The following is a 22496-nucleotide window of genomic DNA, read 5'->3' as shown; positions in this document are numbered from 1 at the left end:
ATATATATATATATATATATATATATATATATATATATATATATATATATATATATATATATATATCCCAAGGTTTTTTTCCCTCCTAGGAATTTTTATTCTTCCCAGAGGTTTTTCTCCTAGGTGGTTTTTCAAGAGTCAGCCGACATTGGCTTAACTTAGCACCCTCTTGTATACAAGACATTATTAATATGCTCGCTTGTAAAGTTTATTCATAACCCCTGCTTCTTTTAATCTAAAGCTGCTTTGAAACAATTACCAATTGTGAAAAGCGCTATATAAATAAAATTGAATTGAATATTTCACCAACCTTACAACTAGCGGAGACAACGGTTGGATGGCACAATTTGTATTTTTTGTAAAATTCCTCTGCTGAAACAAATATTATAATATCCCAATTAGGTGCACATGATGATCTAGGTTCTAAAAAACAGATGCATTCAATGCCAATTTTGTGAGTTATTTAATGAGAGAAGTTATGTGGTGTAGTCGTGCCAAATACTAAGTCCAACACTGGCATATTGGCACAGATCGAAGAGTTGGTTGTCACAGCTACATTTATAGCTTTAAGACAGAACCTTTAAAGATCAAAATGTCTATTTTATGTTATAACCAAACTCTGGGACATAATGCCATAGGTCTATAATCTTTATACCATTTATTGCAGTTTATATGTACAGTATATGTTTGCATCGTATCAGTAATGATGAATAATTCCTTTTCTAAAATTACACTTTACGTGCCAGCCAACCCCATAACAAATGTGCCAGCTTTTCCACTCACACCCTTTTTATAAATGATATTTGCCAGCTGTCATATCACAGATTTTTAAATCTTATATCAACATATAACAAATCCATTTATATTAATTAAAATATGTTTTAGTAACATATTAGTAGTGTTTATAACATCAATTTACAGTATATTTTTGTGACAATATCTGATTACAAACCTTGTGTCAGCCAGTTAACCTCCCGCCCCATCTAAAACACCGCTTTCTCCCAATATAACAATATACACTCACCTAAAGGATTATTAGGAACACTGTTCAATTTCTCATTAATGCAATTATCTAATCAACCAATCACATGGCAGTTGCTTCAATGCATTTAGGGGTGTGATCCTGGTCAAGACAATTTCCTGAACTCCAAACTGAATGTCAGAATGGGAAAGAAAGGTGATTTAAGCAATTTTGAGCTTGGCATGGTTGTTGGTGCCAGATGGGCCGGTCTGAGTATTTCACAATCTGCTCAGTTACTGGGATTTTCACGCACAACCATTTCTAGGGTTTACAAAGAATCCAGTATGCAGCAGTCCTGTCGGCGAAAATGCCTTGTTGATGCTAGAGGTCAGAGGAGAATGAGCCGACTGATTCAAGCTGATGGAAGAGCAACTTTGACTGAATAACCACTTGTTAATAGGTATGCAGCAAAGCATTGGTGAAGCCACAACACCCACAACCTTAAGGGGGATGGGCTACACCAGCAGAAGACCCCACCGGGTACCTTTCATCTCCACTACAAATAGAGAAAAGAGGCTATAATTTGCACAAGCTCAGTTGAAGACTAAAAAAATGTTGCCTGGTCTGATGAGTCTTGATTTCTTTTGAGACATTCAGATGGTAGAGTCAGAATTTGGCGTAAACTGAATGAGAACATGGATCCATCATGCCTTGTTACTACTGTGCAGGCTGGTGGTGGTGGTGTAATGGTGTGGGGGATGTTTTCTTGGCACACTTTAGGCCCGTTAGTGCCAATTGGGAATCGTTTAAATGCCACGGCCTACCTGAGCATTGTTTCTGACCATGTCCATCCCTTTATGACCACCATGTACCCATCCTCTGATGGCTACTTCCAGCAGGATAATGCACCATGTCACAAAGCTCGAATCATTTCAAATTGGTTTGAATGAGTTCACTGTACTAAAATGGCCCCCACAGTCCCCAGATCTCAACCCAAAAGAGCATCTTTGGTGGAACGGGAACTTCGTGCCCTGGATGTGCATCCCACAAATCTCCATCAACTGCAAAATGCTATCCTATCAATATGGGCCAACATTTCTAAAGAATGCTTTTGGCACCTTATTGAATCAATGCCACATAGAATTAAGGCAGTTCTGAAGGCGAAAGGGGGTCAAACACAGTATTAGTATGGTGTTCCTAATAATCTTTTAGGTGAATTATTCGGATAAAATTTGGTAAATGGTAACACTACCAGTGAAATCAGTATTATAACACTTCAAATATCTATCGGGTGCACAGAAAAGTCCAGTCATTGAAGTTTGTACTTTCTCTAAAGAACAACTTTAGCACAATCTCTGTGTCAAAACATCAAGGGGAACATAAATCATAACAGTACTGTGGTCTGAACTCTCACTTTTTTTTTTAAACGAGACACACTGTTTCACCAAATAGATCTTGCATGAATCCCAACAGTACAAATGCTTTATAAATCTCACTTTGTGTGAGTGCTGTGTGAGTTATTCGTCAGAAAGGCTAGCAATATTAGACAGGTTGGTTTTCAGTGAAATCAAAAGCCTATCTGAATGTAGCCACAATTTCAGCCAACATGCAGAGCGATACAAATCCACTGCCGGTGCGTTTGGAGAAAAGCGCATAGTGTGTGTGAACAAGGCATTGATTTTCCCAGTCATTACAGTAATTTTTTGCGCAGCTGTAAATGTTTAAAGAAACGCACAACGTTTTAGACTATGTGAAAGGACCATGAATAAATATATATTGACAAGCATCTGCTCTGTGTAAGATATAACATTTTCCTTCTTCCTCCATTGTAGCAAATATAACAGATAGAACAGATCAATTCTGTATAGCCTATTGTATATACAGTATTTTGCAAATGTCTTAGGCCAGCATACCACAGTTAGATTTGTTGTTTTAGCAATAGACCATATCATTATTTCTCTGTTTCTTTATTAGAATACAACCACAGAAAATACAGGACATTTTTATGCGCTATTAAAAAACATAAGCTTAAGTGTCAAGTATTTAGTGTTACCTCCCTTTACACCTGAGCAATAACAGGAACCTGACGTCTCCCTTAAAGGAATAGTCTACTCATTTTCAATATTAAAATATGTTATTACCTTAACTGAGAATTGTTGATACATCCCTCTATCATCTGTGTGCGTGCACGTAAGCGGATACAAAATAAAACGTAGCGCTATTCTAAGCGGATTTAAAAGAGGAACTATATTTTATGGCGTAATAGCACTTTTGGGAGTACTTTGACTCGGCGCAGTAACACCCTCCCTCTCCCATTAAGAGAGGGAGAAGGGGAGCGGACTTTTCAGGCGAGTCGAAGTACTCCCAAAAGTGCTATTACGCCATAAAATATAGTTCCTCTTTTAAATCCACTTAGAAAAGTGCTACGTTTTATTTTGTACCACCAAACTTGCTCGTATAACTACTCGTCTTAAATAGGAAAAACGTTGATGTGTTTGGTCACTTCTAACTTTATCTCTGATTGGTACCATTGAATGAATGGGGCTAAGCTAAATGCTATCGAAGTGTCGCAGCGCGCTCCAGCGCTTACGTGCACGCACACAGATGATAGAGGGATGTATCAACAATTCTTAGTTAAGGTAATAACATATTTTAATATTGAAAATGAGTAGACTATTCCTTTAAACTTAAAAACTAAAGAAGACATTTTGTTCTGTAAATTGTAAAGATTTATTTATTTTTACTGTATTTTCTGTCTGCATCCTTAAAAAAGAGACTGAAAAATAAATATGCATGTATACATACATATACATACATACATACATATTCTATATTATTTCTATATATATCTTTGCATTTGCATACCGTATGTATTGCTTCTTTCTGAATACCCATAATCCAACCCTCCTGTGAAGAGATGTCAGAAGATAATTAGCATTTATTAATCATTTACAAGCATTCTCAGATAGTGGACCTGTTGTGAGCAACGCAAGCTATCCTCTCTTTGCCGAGGCCCTCGACTAGGACACAAAATTAACTATAAATACGATTTGGAACTTGGAACAAAACAAGAACAGTGGGACGTCGAGACAGTTTATCTCAGCGATTGATACCGCCGGTACTGCACTGGAGCATGAAATTGTCATTTGTTCTGCAAGCGTCGCATCAAATGAAAGTTAAAGGCTGCACGCTGGCAAAGGTCTAAACTCCGCTGGCAGCTAAAGAACCCATGGCTAATTATATCCATTCAATACAAATGGTATACCTACTAATACAGTGACATATCTGTAAAATGGCGTATGAAAAATGCATATACTGTAGATCTATAACGCTAAATGATACCCATTACTAAGGACAGTCATGCAGTACGACATCACATCACACACACACAGTAAATGTGTGCATTGCATCTTGAGTTTATGTGCTAAAGAGAAAGCATTAGATGATGTAATGTATCCCATTTGAGAGATTACATTTTCACACAGAACACATAAAGGGACAGTTTACTCAAAAATGAAATCATTTACCATTTAGTCACTCAACCTTAAGTCAACCATATGCTGTTATTTTTATTTGTACACAAAAGGAAAATTCTGAACACATACATAATGTACGAATACCAGAAGTGTTCACAAGGGGAACAGACCCAGGCCAAAATCTCAAGTGAGCTGTTGACTTGAGACGATGAGTTACTGATAGCCCAATCAATCCGAGATGTGAATATCATCAACAAAGTCGTTGACAAGAACGATTTGTTAACAAATCAGACCGATTTAATTCTCGAGCTGTTTCATCTCATTGACACAATGATCCTGTTATCGTGTTTACAGCTCACCAGAGGGAAAGATTATCAGCGAATAATGAATAAAATTTTAGTCTCTCTCTCGCACAAAGCTGCGACCAGCTACATAAACTGCTTAGACTAGTCTTACTATCATATACACTCACCTAAAGGATTATTATGAACACTATACTAATACTGTGTTTGACCCTCTTTCCCCTTCAGATCTGCCTTAATTCTGCGTAGCATTGATTCAACAAGGTGCTAAAAGCATTCTTTAGAAATGTTGGCCAATATTGATAGGATAGCATCTTGCAGTTGATGGAGATTTGTGGCATGCACATCCAGGGCACCCATTCCACCACCTAATAGAAACCAATTTGAAATAATTCGAGCTTTGTGACATGGTGCATTATCCTGCTGGAAGTAGCCATAAGAGGATGGTACATGGTGGTCATAAAGGGATGGACATGGTCAGAAACAATGCTCAGGTAGGCCGTGGCATTTAAATGATGCCCAATTGGCATTAAGGGGCCTAAAGTATGCCAAGAAAACACCCCCCACACCATTACACCATTGCATTAATGAGAAATTGAACAGGTGTTCCTAATAATCCTTTAGGTGAGTGTATATTCGGACTCGTCATAACTTTTTAAAGCGGGGGTGTAGGGGGGGGATCTAATGCTATGTCATGCGTTCTGACGTATTTACACTGTTAAAGATTCTCAGGCTAAACCATAAACTGTAAAAAATATGGACATAGTGTCCGTGATGTCACCCATAGGTGTGCGAAGCTAGAAGTAGGCGGTGCCTTCTGTCGCCATCTTGGTTGCACCAAAAATGTGGATAACCAAAAATGGGTAAAGAGGTGGACGACGTGGATGCTGAGTTGGTTGGTTGCTGAAACCATGCCCGCCTAGCTTGATTCTAGTGACAGCAGTGGCAGTTCACCTGTCACTCAAGTGGCCACGCCCTTAATTATGCAGAACTTTAAAGGGATACTTCACCGATTTAGCATTCAGCTTTGTATCTGTAGAAACCCGGCAGTATTACTGAATGACCATGTTTCCCTCCATCATTTCCCCCTGAGAGGAGAGATATCTGCATTTTGGTTCTGCAAAAAAGTCCTCCGATGATGCAAAAATCGTCATATTACATCATCGGAGGACTTTTTTGCAGAACCAAAATGCAGATATCTCTCCTCTCAGGGGGAAATGAGGGAGGGAAACATGGTCATTCAGTAATACTGCCGGGTTTCTACAGATACAAAGCTGAATGCTAAATCGGTGAAGTATCCCTTTAAGGCTTAATATAATTTAAACTGACAAGTTCACCCTCTCACAGTTGTCAAGAAAGGCAAAATTAGCTATATACACTAAAACACTTTTTGTACCAGGCTGTAAACATATTATTTTCTACTGTAAAGTTGAGCATTTTAACATGGGGGTCCATGGGATTTGACTCCCTTTTGGAGCCAGTCTCTAGCGGCCAGTCGATAAATTGCAGTTTAAGTCACTTCCGTATTGGCTTCTTCAGAGAGATCGGAAGGTTGCCCATCGGACTAAACATAAGCAAAAAACAACAACAGTTGTATCTATAACCAAGTATTTTTGTGCCGCAAGTCCTTGTATGGGCACTCGCCAAACCGCAACAATCAGAACGAGAGCAAAAGCACGCCTATCAATGTCAAAACTGCAGTGGCAAGTAAAACTGCATCAAATGTCTGTTTTGTTGGCAATCAGCATAAAATGTAAACAACACAAAATTATAGGTATTCAAAAGTTATGCATAATGCGATGATGTATTATGTATATTGCATACAGAATAGTTGAAAATAGCACACAGATTGTATGCACCACTTTTGTGGTCCTTTTAGGAGCTTCATTGCAAAATTACTTCCCTGCATTTGGCAGACACTTTTATCCAAAGCGACATTTACCCCTGGTTTCACACACAAGGCTTCAGACTAATCCAAGACTAAGACACATGTTGGAGCTGTCTCAAGTGAAATAACTTTTTTCATTTATTTATTTATTTGATTGAGACAATGCACATTGATGAACATCTGCATTGAAAACAACAACAACAGACATAAACATGCCGGATTATAACCACAGGGCTAATTTACATTCATAGTCCCTAGACAGCACTAGCACTGACAGATCTTAAAATAAGGCAATGCCATTGATTTGTCTCAAGATACACACCAGTAACGTCATGTTTATAAAATATTTTTAAAGATCTTAATTTAAAGGATTAGTCAATTTTCTTAAAAAAGAAAATTCAGATAATTTACTCACCACCATGTCATCCAAAATGTTGATGTCTTTCTTTGTTCAGTCGAGAAAAAATTATGTTTTTTGAGGATAACATTCCAGGATTTTTCTCATTTTAATGGACCCCACACTAAACAGTTTAAGTGCAGTTTAAAATTGCAGTTTCAAAGGACTCTAAACGATCCCAAACGAGGCATAACGGTCTTATCGAGCGAAACGATTCGTCTTCCTCCGGTCCTGTGACGAGCCAGTGCGACCTCACGTAATTGCGTAATGATGTTGAAAGGTCACGTGATACATATATGAAACGCACATTTGTGGAGCATTTTAAACAATAAACTGACACAAAGACATTAATTAGTATCATTTGACATACAACAACAATGGAACGGTCCTCTTTCTCCACACTTGTAAACACTGGGGCATAGTTTCGCATACGTCATCTGTGACCTCTTAACGTGATGACCTATTACTTCTTGCTGGCGCTTCACAGGACCGGAGATAGACGAGAATTTGTGGTTTAGAAGTGCATATTTTTTATTTTTCTTGTCAAAAATGACAATTGTTTCGCTAGATAAGACCCTTATGCCTCGTTTGAGATCATTTAGAGTCCTTTGAAACTCCGTTGAAACTGCAATTTTAAACTGCATTAAAACTGTTAAGTATTGGGGTCCATTAAAGTCCATTAAAATGAGAAAAATCCTGGAATGTTTTCCTCAAAAAACACAATTTCTTCTCGACTGAACGAAGACAGACATCAACATTTTGGATGACATAGTGGTGAGTAAATTATCTTGATTTATTTTTAAGAAAATTGACTTTTTGAACCATTTAACTAAGGCCTTGTCTGGGCTTTAGCTAAGCCATGTCTGTGAAACAAGGCCATAGTAAATTTTAAAGGCATACATTTTATCAGCTCATGTGCTCATAGGATCAAACCCATAAACGTTTGCTTTACCACTAAGCTACAGGCACACAAAATTAAATGTAAAATTTTACTTTTTATGTTTGATATAAAAATTAACAATATGCATGTTTGAACAGCATTAGGCCAAGTAAACAATGACATTGTTTAGATTTTTGGGTGAACTGCCCCTTTAAATCACATACTCTCTCTTACACACACACACACCTTACTCCCTCCCCCCATAAAGAACAAAATCTTATGGTCTGTGATTTCAGTAAGTAGCACAACAGTGAACACACAGCGATGCTACAGATAGTGAGAGACGGCGGAATCAGTCGCTGCTCAGAAGGAGAGAAAAATGGCAGACAACAAATAAAAGAGAGAAATCGAGGAGATGTATTATCAATATCCCGCCCTTCATGCAGCCCACGCTAAAGCAGAGAATGAGGAAGCCAGAGAAAAGCAGTCAGCATTTAGAAAAGCCACTCGCCCCAGCGCCACACATGACAGTGCCCACCATAACGCCACAGTGCCCGCTCAATAGGGGTGTCAGTGCTGAACTGTGCCAATGCCACAAGTTAAAGAAATAAAACACAAAAAAACACAAACAAATCAAATAAGAAAAAAAATTAAAGTGACGACACACACAAAGCTGTACGCCAGCAGGCATCCTGGCCAATCGAGAGGAGAAATTGCGATGAGGAAGAGGTCAATTTTGGTTAGTGCAGCGTTTCGATCCCTTACTGAACTGCGAAGGACGCGTGACACATACTGACCTGGACTTGAGACAGCACTACTTGTGGTGGGCTCAATAATTGCTACAGGAAAAAAGTGAAGAGGGAAAAGAAGACATTTATATATTATTAACATAATGAAGACCAAAATGAAAGGAAGAAAGATCAAAAACAGGCAAAAGCTGGAGAGGGTGGAGTGCAAATGCTTCTGTGGTCAGCGAGCAATAAAAAGACCCTTTACAAAAACACAAAGTAAAACGAATCCCCGCTGAGATTTGATCGTCTCGATCAAAATGGAACATTCTGTTGGGTTTTGTTGGGTTTTTATGTTCAGAGGGGTTCTGACTGAGTCGATTTCAAATCACATTATGATGGCTGATCTTTGATGCTCCAATTTAGAATCTTCTGAGCATCACTCAATTCAATGGTCCGGAATGAAGCTCGGCTCAATTAACACATGAAATTAAATTTGCACCTAGCAGACAGTCGTTTAATCATGACGATGTAACATGGTTTTCATTTTATTAATAGATATCATACTCTCTCAATTGCCCTAGCTCCTTTTTGGGAAATCTTTAAAGGACTTTCATGTTAATTCGTTTTTTAATCTCATATAGGCTCAATATTTTCCACCGACTTACTTAACTGATGGTAATTAAAACTTAACTTGTGGGGATAACTTTAGATCTGGGTTAGATATACAGTACAGTGACAAGTCTGTATTCAAATTTGAGTATCTGCTGACATTAAGGGTAAATGTAAATCAAAACAATACTTAAAAATATATAGACGGTTTTATCAGTACCAACATAAACAAGCGGCTGTCGTGGTCCGCACGTAACTTCCGGTAAACCCCGCTAAGAATAAATAACAACAAAGTTCTTTAAATGTAGTTTATTTATATAACAAGCAAAAAAAAAACATAGATTACCTTGGAAACCAAAACATTTGTTATTTTCGACGAGGCATTTGTTCAAGAGAACAGTTTAGCAACTAGTCAAAAAAAAAAAAAAAAAAAAACGAAACCGGAAGTAAAGTTTGGCTCCAGACATGTATCGCGTCAGCGCACGTGCATCCGATGAAACCGTCTATAGATGTCATTGCATTAACTCTTTCCCCACCAGCATTTAAAAAAAGGTGCCAGCCAATGCCAGCATTTTTTATGATCTGCTTTTAAACAAATAAAAAAACATTTCATCCTACCTTAATTTGTTCTCTTTTTATCACCTCTTACATATGGGTAGGTTTCTTCAAAAATACAAAATTTTGAGCAAAAGGCTGAAATAATTGCACAGAGTGCTGTTTGCACTAAGGGGTTGCTTCCGGGTTGAGCACCACTTGGTGGATAATAGCGGAAAATACGGAATGACGGAAAAACTCGTCTTTGGCAGGAAAGCGTTTTCTCTCAATTGACGAGATAACTCATAAAATGAGCTGTTTATATCCCCTTACATGGAAGTCACCATTTCGCGCTGCCATGTTTCTAAATGGACAAACTGCTCTACAGAGCATGTTTTGTCACTTGTTGTCTCGGATGATGATGTGTTTGTCCTGTGGTGGCTACTGTAGCTTCACTATGCCTTTCGAAAGGGAGGGGTAAGATGTGGAATTAAAACTAGATGCCACTAAAAATCTACACACTGGTCCTGTAAATAAGAAATATTAAACCAAGTGCCATCTGCAAACAAAATAATGAAGATTTTCTTGCAAGTCATTCTAACCAGAGGTGTAGTTCATCACATTAACTCATTCCCTGCCAGCATTTTTTGTAATTTTCACCAAATGCATTCAAGGGGAATTTTTTTTCTATAAATTTATAAACATACAAATATATTAACTCTTTCCCCGCCAGCGTTTTTTTTAAAAAGTTGCCAGCCAGCGCCAGCATTTTTCATGATTTTCAAAAAAGTTTAATGCCTTCCAGAAAATGTTCTTCTTTAAATATACTAACAAACAATATATCAAATGAAAGAACAGACTCTCTGCTTTCAAACAAACAAAAAATTCATCCTACCTTAATTTGTTCTCTTTTTATCACTTCTCAAATATGGGTAGGTTTCTTCAAAAATACAAAATTTTGAGCAATAAGCTGAGATAATTGCATTTTTGTGAAGGACTTTTGTTAGAGATCAGATGCAGAGCGATCTTTAAAACATACACAGAGTTCTTTCTCTTTCATGTGAGGCGTTACTTCCGGGTTGTATGCGGAAGTGCGCCACCTGGTGGATAATAGCGGTATTGCGGAAAGCCAGATATTCTAGTCATTGGCAGGGAAGCGTTTTCTCTTAATTGACAAGTTATCTTGTCAATGGCAGGGAAAGGGTTAAATGAAAGAACAGACCCTCTGCTTTCAAACAAACAAATAAACAAAATAGGAAAAAAACATTTCATCCTATCTTAATTTGTTCTCTATTTTAAAATGAAATAATTGCATTTTTGTAATGGAATTTTGTTAGAGATTAGATTCAGAACGATTAGCAAAACATACACAGAGTTTAAAATTACAACAAATTACAAATTCAATTCGTTTTTGATTCAGTTTTTTTAATACATTTTGTAACGGAACCATCTAGTGAATTACAGATTACTGTAAAAACTCTTCAGAAAAGCGTCATTGGCAGGGAAATGTTTTCTCTTAATTGACAAGATAACTCGTCAGTGGCGGAGAAAGAGTTAACTATGGACATTCACACATTTTTACTTATCTAGACACATTTTGCGTTTTGACATAGCCTTACTACCGCTCAGCTTCTTGAAAATCAATATGCCTTTATCATTCAAATTATATAAAAATCGAATAATGATGATTAACAAATTATTATTAAACATTCAAGTAGTTGTAAGACAAGCGTTGGTCACTCATTGGAAAAGGAAGAGGCTAAAATGACTACAATCTCACATCTGGACATTTGTCCAAAGAGTCATCCCACTATTGTCTCCCTTGTGACAGTGCAGCCAAAGCACACAAAGAAAATAAGCCAGGATGTGTGTTTTCTCTTTCATTGTTTAGATCAACATTACAGTGACTCAATACAGTAACTGAGGCTTTGTTATTAAGGGATGTAATGACCTCAACACAAGCTTCTCTCTGGAAAGCTAAATTGAGAGCCCTGGAGTTGAAATCACAGTGCCAAGAGACAGTTCACATCATTACTGTTGGTGGGTTTAGGATCAGGGTTGAGTGTGTGTGTAAGATATAACACAGGTGGTGTGTTAGGGCTTTGCGGATGTGATGTTAAGCCCATAGACATGCAACATAAAAGGATCATGACTAGTAACACTGCTTCATAGGGACTCAACTCAGATTCTTTAAATCAGAATTCACAGGGAAGGGTATAAAACAAGATAAAGAGGTAAAAGTTTCATCTGTGGATTATGATCATACATGTTTTGTAGATTTGTCAAAGATTTAGCCAACCATTCTTATATCAATTCATGAAAACGAACATACTTTGATACATTTTTTGTTTTATATTTCTGGATGTTTCTAGACATATCTGTAACACTACTTTGTCTACTAGTTACAGTGTCTAAAACCGTTAATGTACTTAACGTGAAACTTTCTCTTTTTAACCACATATCCAATCTCTGTTGGAAATTTACCAGATGGAATTTTTTTAATCCATGCTATAGGGGCAAAATTCTTGGTCATGGAAATTGTGTATGCATGTTCCATTTTTTGTGTGTGTTTGGAGTATAAACTAAAGCGCAGATTTGAGACTTGGCAAAAAACTACATAACACATGGGGAATGTTTATAAAGATATAGACAATGACTACAAAATATTACTACAAATAAGGATCAACAAATATAAATAACATGCATGCTTTATTCCCTGTGAGCTTTATGTTTTTCTATGCATTTTTTGTATAACTTGGATTCCCTGATATGCTGTGGTTTGCCTTTTTGACGAATTATTTTGTACAATACACCTCATACTTAGATGGTTTAATCTGACCCGAGGGAGCATTAAAAGCAAATACTGCTCAAATATTTTCGCTTTTAGTCACCACTGTACAAAGTGCATATAAAATCATATAAATCATTTTTGTACAACAAATATGGGTCCGTTTATTTCACACTTAACACACATTTAATCTGACTCTTATATAACAAATGTTAAAATGTCTTACAGTTTAAAAAAATCAATCCCTAAGACATAAAAGTACCCAAAGTTAAAGGATTAGTCCATTTTCTTAAAAAATCCAGACAATTTACTCACCACCATGTCACTCAAAATGTTGATGTCCTTCCCCGTTCAGTCGAGAAGAAACTATGTTTTTTGAGGAAAACATTCCATCCAAGATTTTTCTCATTTTAATGGACTTTAATGGACCCCAACGCTTAACAGTTTTAATGCAGTTTAAAATTGCAGTTTCAAAAGACTCGAAACAATCCCAAACAAGGCATAAGGGTCTTATCTAGCGAAAAGATTGTCATTTTTGACAAGAAAAATAAAACCACAAGGTGACCTCACGTAATTGCATAATGACGTCAAAAGGTCACGTGTTACATATATGAAACGCACATTTGCGGACCATTTTAAACAATAAACTGACACAAAAACATTAATAGGTATCATTCGACATACAACAACGTCAGAACGGTCCTCTTTCTCCACACTTGTAAACACTGGGGCGTAGTTTTGCATTCGTCATCCGTGACCTGTTGACGTGATGACTTCGTACGTGAGGTCGCGCTGGCGAGTCACAGGACCAGAGATAAATGAAAAGTTGTAGTTTAAAAGTGCATATTTTTTATTATTCTTGTAAAAAATGACAATCGTTTCGCTAGATAAGACCCTAATTCCTCGTTTGGGATCATTTAGAGTCCTTTGAAACTGCAATTTTAAACTGCATTAAAACTGTTACGTGTTGGGGTCCATTAAAGTCCATTCAAATGAGAACATTCCTGGAATGTTTTCCTCAAAAAACATAATTTCTTCTCGACTGAACAAAGAAAGACATCAACATTTTGGATGACATGGTGGTGAGTAAATTATCTGGACTAATCCTTTAAAGAAACGCCCATCCAAAGTTTCCCTATAAACGCGTTTCTCATTCAAAGCAAATTACAATTCCAGTCTTTTGAGAAATCTAATAAGGTACTTGTAAAACAACTGTCTGTATGGAATCAAGATAATGTTACACATTATAGTCTTACATACTGTATTGATAATCCTCACGCAGACATGAAAAGATTTTCACTCCGTCTGGTTAATATCTGATTGTCATTGGAAAGCAATTTGTATTTTACAAACCACACTGCATTGACATTGTTCTCTCACTCAATGCATTATCTCTACTTTACACTACTGCATGTCAAGTAATCTTCAGCTATCGAGCAAAAGAGTACCCAAACACTACATCCACAGAAAAACACACTAGACGACCTCTCTTCTCACTTGCAGAAAAAACACATCATCGTGGTGGGAGGAATAGCATATCATTCTATAATAATATATTTATTTTCCTTTGCAAGGCACAATCGAAGAAGCTCACGGCTTCTATATAATTCACTGAAACATAAATTGCAACGATTTGAGAGATCTGCTGTGCATTGATCACTTATGTCCTTAAGAATGAAACAACTAGCCGCGCATGGATTCGCTCGCTTTACTTCGGCCTCTTAAAGATGGATTCTAAAACTTGAAGGTCAAAATGAATTATTAAAAGGGTCTAATTTCTCTAATCTTCACACAGGCATAATGCAGAGAAAAAAGCTGCACCTTCTATCTTTCATGCATGGACAGACTCATCGCACGGATTGCATATTTCTCCAAGCGCTTCAAACCGTCGCCTTCGTTAACGATTAGACAGGAGGTGTTTTATAGCCAAAACAGACTCGGTGCATCCCGAACACCTTATTTTTCAAGAGCCAGCCTGCTCTGCGTTCACATGGTGTAAAAACAGCAAGGCAGCACCCTTTAAGACCGCGCCGTGCCAAAATGATGACTGTTGTAATACAAGATAAAAGTCAGTAAGAACGATAAATGTCAGTCCATCTGTTCGCCTGTCCTTTTCGACGCTGGACTGAATTTGACTAGGGTTTCAAAACCACTGCACATGAGGACAACAAATGCAACTTGAATAACAATAGAAAAATCTCTATACCAAGTATCTGTGTTAATAATACGCCTTATAATAACACTGTCAATATCAGGGTTTCCCGCAGCACTTTGCAGCTCAGGCGGCCCGCCTAAGCTGGGAAACCCTACCGCCTTAACTAGGTGCGAGCGGACACATGCGCCACACGGCCAAAAGAGAGAAAGATGTGGTCCATCACTGTCTGGAGGATAACTATTAGCCAGTTGATAAAACATCTTGGAGAATAGCGCAGATGCGCTTTATACTGCGAGCGTGCTGAAATGGTCCGTGTCTGTCTGGAGGAAAGCCAGTTATAAAACGCGTGTCCGTGAGAAATGTAAGTAGACTTATGTTTTGGGTATATTTAAGCCTGTTATTTTATTAGTCTATAGTTCTTGCAAATTTAAAGTAAGTTAGCTGGTGATTTTTGTTGTTTGAGCAACCTGCTACTTGGATACACGTGCCTGTTATTCAATATAATTGTTGAGCGCTCTTGCTCACGTTATTTATGTGTATTATTTACATGCCACAGTAGTTACACTCCTTTAAAATAATGTAATTAATAGTGGGAAAAAATCAGTTTTTAGAATCTTCACGCTATCTATCATCGTTCGCCAGACGTTCTACAAATCTGCTTCAGTTTGTGTTTATTAACCCTTTAGTTTCACTTCATCATGCAGCTATTTTTATTAGACGTATCTGTTTAAACATTTAATTCATTAATAATCTAGTATGTGTTCATTTTCTGTCATAGTTTATAAAAAATTTAAAAAAAAGTTTTACTTGAATGTTTTAAATAAAAATATTTTCATTTTCATCATGACGCATATGCCCCGCCCCTTTGATTCCCATACCCACCCGCCCAACCCTACCACCTTAACTGCCAAATTTTCTGTGGGAAACCCTGAATATCATAACATGACAACTATTTTTTGTAGCCATACCAAGCGTGCCGCACAAGCCCTGAAAAGTGAAGCCAAAACGTCTCGATCGCCACGCAGTGCCTGGTCCTAGTATAGGTCATAAACCCCGCCTCCCCCATGTTATTCAATGGGACTTGAGACCAACTAAACAATTTAATTACACAGCAGTTTAATCATGTTAAATTCAAGTATTTGTTTTTAAAATACGTTTGTTTTTAGTTAGTTATTTAATGCTATAAAAACGATGGTGTCACGTCATGATTGACAGCTGTGATATGCGCATTCTGCGAGAGCGAGGGCGGGGCCTTGATTTCGCAGCTATACTTCATGCTCACTACTGCTCAGGACTGGTCCTGAAATCGCTACTGCGCAGACTCAAGACCCAAGATGTCAGCGCCATATAAGCATTGGCGGCTTCACTTTTCACCAATGGAAGAGGCCGAAGTCTGTTTCATATTACACAAACCTGGAAAGCACTTACTCAGTCTAGCAAGCTCTAATCTGATTTCAGACACTTCAAATTAACTATCCAAACGCACAACAGTATGTTCCACCTATAAACACGAGCAGAAATTTGGATTGCATAGCCTGCATGTATTTTTTAACGTGTTACTGTCTAAGTAGGTGGTTATTGGCCAGAACACGCTACAGTGTGACCCAGACCTTATGCCGAAGTCAAAGGTCTGGCTACACTATATCTGCAAGTGCCAGTTTGACAGAGCCAGTACATTATGATGCATATACTGGCAAATTAGTTTCCTAATCCGTCGGCACTTAACACAGCACTTAAATGTTTCAGCATAAATTGTGCACAGTCTGTATTTGGCAGTTCTTTACAGTGCATGCAGAAGTGCTCGGCGGGGAAAGCAACCTGATATATGATTGATGGAGAAATAAGATCAGGATCAGAAGGGTTGGCTGAACGGCAAGATGAATGTGCGCGTTTCCCGGCCTGGAGAAAAACAATATTCATGAGAATAAATTGACATCATATCTTCTGTTCTACTTCACCTTCTATTTCGTACAATCTTTTATGTCCCCACCCCGTGACTCAGACGAGGTCGCAGTATGGTAACCACGACAACAACGTTCACCACAACTTAAGTAAGTGGATGGAAACCAGGACAACAAGATATATAAGAAGATGATAATGGGTTTGTGGTTGATAAGCATGGCAAATGAACAAGGCTTCCATTAGCCGGTACGTTGCCAAAGACGTGAAGGTTTTATCAAGGAGTTTCTGCGGGCTATAAGTGCTTCCACTCAGTTTGGGGCTTATTGCAGTAAAAGGTAAACAGAGATTATTCAGCAAAATCTACACTGTGCTATAGGCGAAATTTGCCAATTAAAGACAGCAAATTTTTTGTTCCTCAAAGCTATGCCTTATATCTCCAACATCAAAACATCATAGAGTCGTTTAAGGGGAGGGGGGTTTCAATGCTATTTCAAGCATTCTGACTTATTTACATTGTTTAAGAGTTAAATTCCTAATGCTAAACATAGGCAACGTGTTAAAAAATCAGTTTGATGTATTTCTGTGCTGAATGCACTTCGGCAGGGTTCATACAAAGGGTTCATCTGCTTTATTTCTTTCGTGGCCAATTTCAGTGCAGAAAGTACAGTGGAAGTCCTAATATGGGCACTTTAACCAGAATAGCGCACGCATACACCAACAAGAGCTGACACGAAATCAACGTCACCAGAGAAGTGTGCTGTTGTTTGCGAGGGAAATTTAAGCTTGTTCAGCTTTACCCAGCATTATGGAAACAATGGATGCAGTTTGTTTATACGGGGTAGTAGTGGAGTTGTGCGTGTGTTTGTTTACCGCTGGATGGGGCGGTCCCAAGCAGGCGGGAAATAAAACTGCATAAAATGTCTGTGTTTTTTTGGCAATCGGCACATAAGTGCATATAATGGAAATGGCATGAATGTAGTGAATCATAAGTTATCCAGAGATAGTGGGATAAGGCTCATGCTCGTGACTCGCTCCGCCCACCTTTCTGAATAAGCAGGCTTATTCGGAAAGAATTGCTACAGCTGATCTGTCTTTTATAAATCTGAGAAAACTAAAGACTCTTTGAATAGAAATGATGTAATACTACTCTATATGTACTCAAGATTAACACGAAAAAGCAGAAACGGTGTGTGTTATGTGAGCTTTAAACGCTCAAAAACAGGAAAACATACCAAGCACGTGAAACTGAAATGTGTGAGATTCACATTTGACTAGCGAGCCCAAAACAGTTTATGTTATGAAAGACTTAACAACAGAAAGCTAGGCTAGGTGTTAACATATTCATGATGTTATTGCCGTCAGAAATACAGACTACCGTAGATGAAAACGTTTTCTCACATATACTGTATTCATATCAATTATGAAAAAATAAATATTGCATGCTTGTTATCTACACAAACAGATCCAAAATGCAAATTCAAAGAAAGTTAGTTCTCCGCCTACATTAACCGAAAAGGATGCAAACCTCATAGATTTACAGTGAAGTCCAAATGTGCTGACAGTGAGTAATAAGGAGATATTCATGTAAATGTCAAGTCTATCACATGAGCATGCATCACCCATTTTTATTTTACTGTACAACAACGGTTATGTTAAATTCATCACCTTTACCCACTGTCAGCACATTTTGTCTTCCAAAGGAACACTGCATGTTCAATGAACTGATGTTCACAGACAATAGTAAGGAATGAAAAGTCTATTACACTATGCATTAATAGAAATTCATTTCAAATGAACTAAACCCAAGTTACTTCTTATACACTAATGAATTCTTATGGAAAGCTTTGTGACTGATCAAAACAAAGACTGACTGTGTGTATTGTTTTGACATGCATTCTTTACATTTAAAGAGAAGAAAGTGTTTGACAATTGGAGCAAAAGCTGTTGGAAAATGGGAAAAGCTTAAATGGATAATTCACCCAAAAATGAAAATACTGTCATTAATGACTAACCCTCATGTCGATCCAAACTCGTAAGACCTCTGTTCATCTTCAGAACACAGTTTAAGATGTTTTATATTTAGTCCGAGAGCTTGTTGACCCTTTATTGAAAATCTATGTACGGTATACTGTCCATGTCCAGAAAGGTAATAAAAACATCATCAAAGAAGTCAATGTGACATCAGTGGGCCAGTTAGAATGTGTTGAAGCATCGATCCAAAAAAAAAATAATTACGACTTTATTCAGCATTGTCCTCTCTTCCGTGTCTGTTGTGAAGCGCATGCGCAAGACTAAAGTCAATTGACTGCAGTGACGCAGATGACGTGTTATCCTCAGACATGTTTGCAAAGGTTTTTTTTTTCAAACTTACAGTGTGCGTCTCTCTCAGACTGTAAACGAAGCCCGGACGCACAAAAAAACAGCGGGGGCGCACCAGATAACACGTCATTCACGTCACTGCAGTCACGTGACTTTAGTCTCGAGCATGCGCTTCACAACAGAACCGGACGACAACGCTGAATAAAGTTGTAATTTTTGGAACATAATGTATTTTCGATGCTTCAACACATTCTAAATGACCCACTGATGTCACATGGACTACTTTGTTGATGTTTTTATTACCTTTCTAGAAATGGACAGTATACCGTACGTAGATTTTCAATGAAGCTCGGACTAAATATAAAACATCAACTGTGTTTTCGAAGATGAACGGAGGTCTTAAGAGTTTGGAACTACATGAGGGTGGGTCTTTAATGACATAATTTTCATTTTGGGGGGAACTATCCCTTTAAATAATGCAGTTTTGATCTATAAGTGTATCTGACTACCGCTATTAGAGTGTGCAGACGCCCTTATAAAAGTGATTTTTTTCTTAATGAAAATGTAATTTCTTAAGCATCATATAAGTTAACCTACTAATCTCAAAAATCACATTCAAACAAGCACTTACGTGATGCCAAAAAATAATGAGGGGTGAAATGTACAGGCCAGTGAGGACCTAATGGAGTACTGTAGGTATACCTGCTCTGTCAGTCATACAAAATCAATTCCGCTTCAGTCCATGAACGTTACAAATTCCACCTAAACGTCCCGATAATATGGAATAAAGACCTTTCACCCACCTTACTTACTTCCTCTCGGTCATGGAAGACCTTTAAAAGCAGCACACCATAATATCAGCATTTCGCTATGTTAAATATCCTTTGCGCATGCCGTAAGCTCTCAATCACATCGATCCTGGCACACATAAACCACACAGGAAGCTCTATAAAGGTAAGCAGTCAATTCCATGGCATGCAGAGAGGAATCCGTTGGATTAATCTAGACGGCACCACCGCAAAAACTTTCAATCAATATGCAGTGTACAATAAGAGGCAAGAAATCATACACTGGGCTAAAAATAGAGCCATGTGATAGGTTCCTTCAAGCTGGGGAGAAAATCAAACACCGCACTTTGATTAGTATGCCACACCTTGTCTCCAAGGTAGAGGTCCTCCATTAAATATTAATGCGTCCCTGAATCCACCTTTGCTTCATCAATACTTATTGACCGATATTATAACATTAATTTAGTCACTGGCAACGAAGACTCACATTTGCAATCCGTACAGATGTGGAGGTGCCGGCATGCAGGAATCGCTTGCCATTTCTCATTAGGAGGACAGTAGGTTAGGTTTCCTTTTTTTGTTAGAGATGGAGAAAATAAGAAAAGCTCTGGTGGGAGCAGCAGATGTCGGTTTCTAGTCTATTGTTGGTTTTCTTGCATCACAGCCCGCTGGTTTTCAGTAGAATGTGAAAGAGACTGGAAATTTCGATCTCAGCTGGGCCTTTGATGCTTCATTTAAAAGTGGGGGACTCAACTTTTCCATCTGGCACTTTTTTACGACTATCTCTTTTTTATTTTTCCGTTTGTTTATCTTGTTAGCCCACTCGCTCTTTAATATTGACTGCGGGACCTCGAAATGAAATAAAAAGCTCGAGCATTTCAAACAGACTGCTCAAAGAAATTGCATCTCGTGTTAAGTGCGGCATTTCTTTGAAAAAGACTCGTCGAAAACTTTACACTCCAAAAACAATGGCCTATTTGAGTAGCATCTTTTCTGTTTTCCTCCACATCCCATGCATTAAAAATGGGTGAAAGCGCTGTGTTTCTTTCCTCACTGGAAGCTCGGCTCAAACTCTAACAGCATGTAAGAAAAAACAACTCCCAACACAATACGATTTAGTCAGGGGAGAATAATGCTTGTTACTTACGACTTAGAGGCACACTGGCGTTAGCTGTTCCCAACCTGTTGACAGCCACACAGGTGTAGTTGCCATAGCGATCCTGTGTCATATTTTTCACTGTGAGAATTGATCTGGAGCTGAGGTTCTTGATGTCTATACCTTGGCCCATGTTAATCCTGACAACAACAAAAAATACCTCATTAAAAACTGAAATAGGACTTTTAAATATACAATTTTTAGACCACAGAATTTTTGACTTTTTCAGCACAAACAAGCTTTATTTAGTATAAATTTGGAGCATTTTTGGGCGCTATCTGATTCCTAATTCCTTTAGTGAAAACAACACTAATAGACCTTTTGCGTGTTTGCAAACAGAGATGACGTTTTTTGTGGGCGGAGCCCAACTGGTGGCAGAAAGTGACAGCTCTGCAATAGCAGTGGGAAGTGTTTTAGCGTTAAACTGTGATTTTTATGGATCCGTTGTTTTGTCGAAGTCTGTTTCCCCTATGTTTCTCTGTAGTGTAATGTTTCTTATAGCGTTTTCACCACGTTACGTTTATTTTTTTATATAAATTAAAAGTTTAAATTGCTTGGCTATTGATATGTGCATGTATGCAATGTATATGTATTGTTCTTTATTGGTAAATCAATTATTTTTACAGTATGAATCGCTAAAGTACATATAAGAGCAATACTATCATGTATTATATATAATATCATTTATTAAATATTTCATTATTTTCCTGTTTTATATTATTTCTTCCTTATATTTATAGCCTACGTGTTTGCTCTAAAACTATTACAAAACTATTATGTTTACATACAAATTCATTTGAATAGGTCTGTTTATATATTAATAACACTTTACATCATGTGTGTGTGTTGTATTTATTTATTTATATTTAAGTATGTAAACATAATAATTTATAACAAACAGGAAGAAGACATAGACTAAGATATAAGGTAAAAAGAATTAATAGAAAATGGAAAAATCATGAAATATTTAATACATGGTGATATTATTGATATTATGAACTCATTCAAATCTTTAATCCTTCTAAATAAATTATACACGTAACGTGATGAAAACGCTATAAGAAACGCATAGAGAGAACGGACTTCGACAGAACACCAGATATCTTCTCTAATTATTTTCTATTCTAATTATTAATAGATTTCCAAATGATTTCATAACTTCAGTCTGTCCGTTTAAGGGCTTACTGCAGTGCTTCTCAAATAGTGGGGCGGGACCCCCAGGGGGGCTCGAAGCGACACCAGGGGGGGGGGGGCGCGCGAGACCCCGGGGAAAATACTTTTTCAGGAAGTTAAATCTATACAGCTATACTGTCAGAAAAATGGTCAAAAATGGACCCTAGCTGTCAGTGGGGCAGTACCCGTTCAAAAAGTACCAATATGTACTTCAAAGGTACATACTGGAACCAAATGTGTACATATCTGTACCTATAAGTAAAAGTTACATATTAGGACCTTTTCAAAGGGTCACTGGCCCTGTGACAGCTTGGGACAATTTTTTCTGACAGTGTAAAGTAAAGATTTTTAATTTGAAAACTCTTTTTTTAATTTAAGACAAATACTGTTTGAATGAGTTGAAAAATGTAATATATAATAAACATATTTAATCAAAG

At 37.6% G+C, this 22496-nt stretch overlaps 1 protein-coding gene across 4 annotated transcripts in view; it reads right to left on the bottom strand.

The window, feature by feature from the left end:
- negr1 (neuronal growth regulator 1) overlaps nucleotides 1-22496 on the bottom strand; it is a 175527-nt gene that overhangs the window by 38561 nt on the left and 114470 nt on the right. For 2 of the 4 annotated variants that reach the window (XM_055212503.2, XM_055212500.2), the window contains 3 exons: nucleotides 20878-21026; nucleotides 8702-8743; nucleotides 3827-3868 (listed from right to left, as the gene is read on the bottom strand). In XM_055212503.2, coding sequence (XP_055068478.1) covers nucleotides 3827-3868; nucleotides 8702-8743; nucleotides 20878-21026 — 233 coding nt within the window. The remainder of the gene's footprint in view (nucleotides 1-3826; nucleotides 3869-8701; nucleotides 8744-20877; nucleotides 21027-22496) is intronic. The other 2 variants (XM_055212501.2, XM_055212502.2) reach the window with 2 other exon arrangements.

The sequence above is a fragment of the Misgurnus anguillicaudatus genome, chromosome 8, assembly GCF_027580225.2.
Source record: "Misgurnus anguillicaudatus chromosome 8, ASM2758022v2, whole genome shotgun sequence".
In the NCBI taxonomy this organism is placed as follows: Eukaryota; Metazoa; Chordata; class Actinopteri; order Cypriniformes; family Cobitidae; genus Misgurnus; species Misgurnus anguillicaudatus.
The sequence above is the reverse complement of the archived record's forward strand: the minus strand, read 5'-3'. Positions and strand labels throughout refer to the sequence as shown.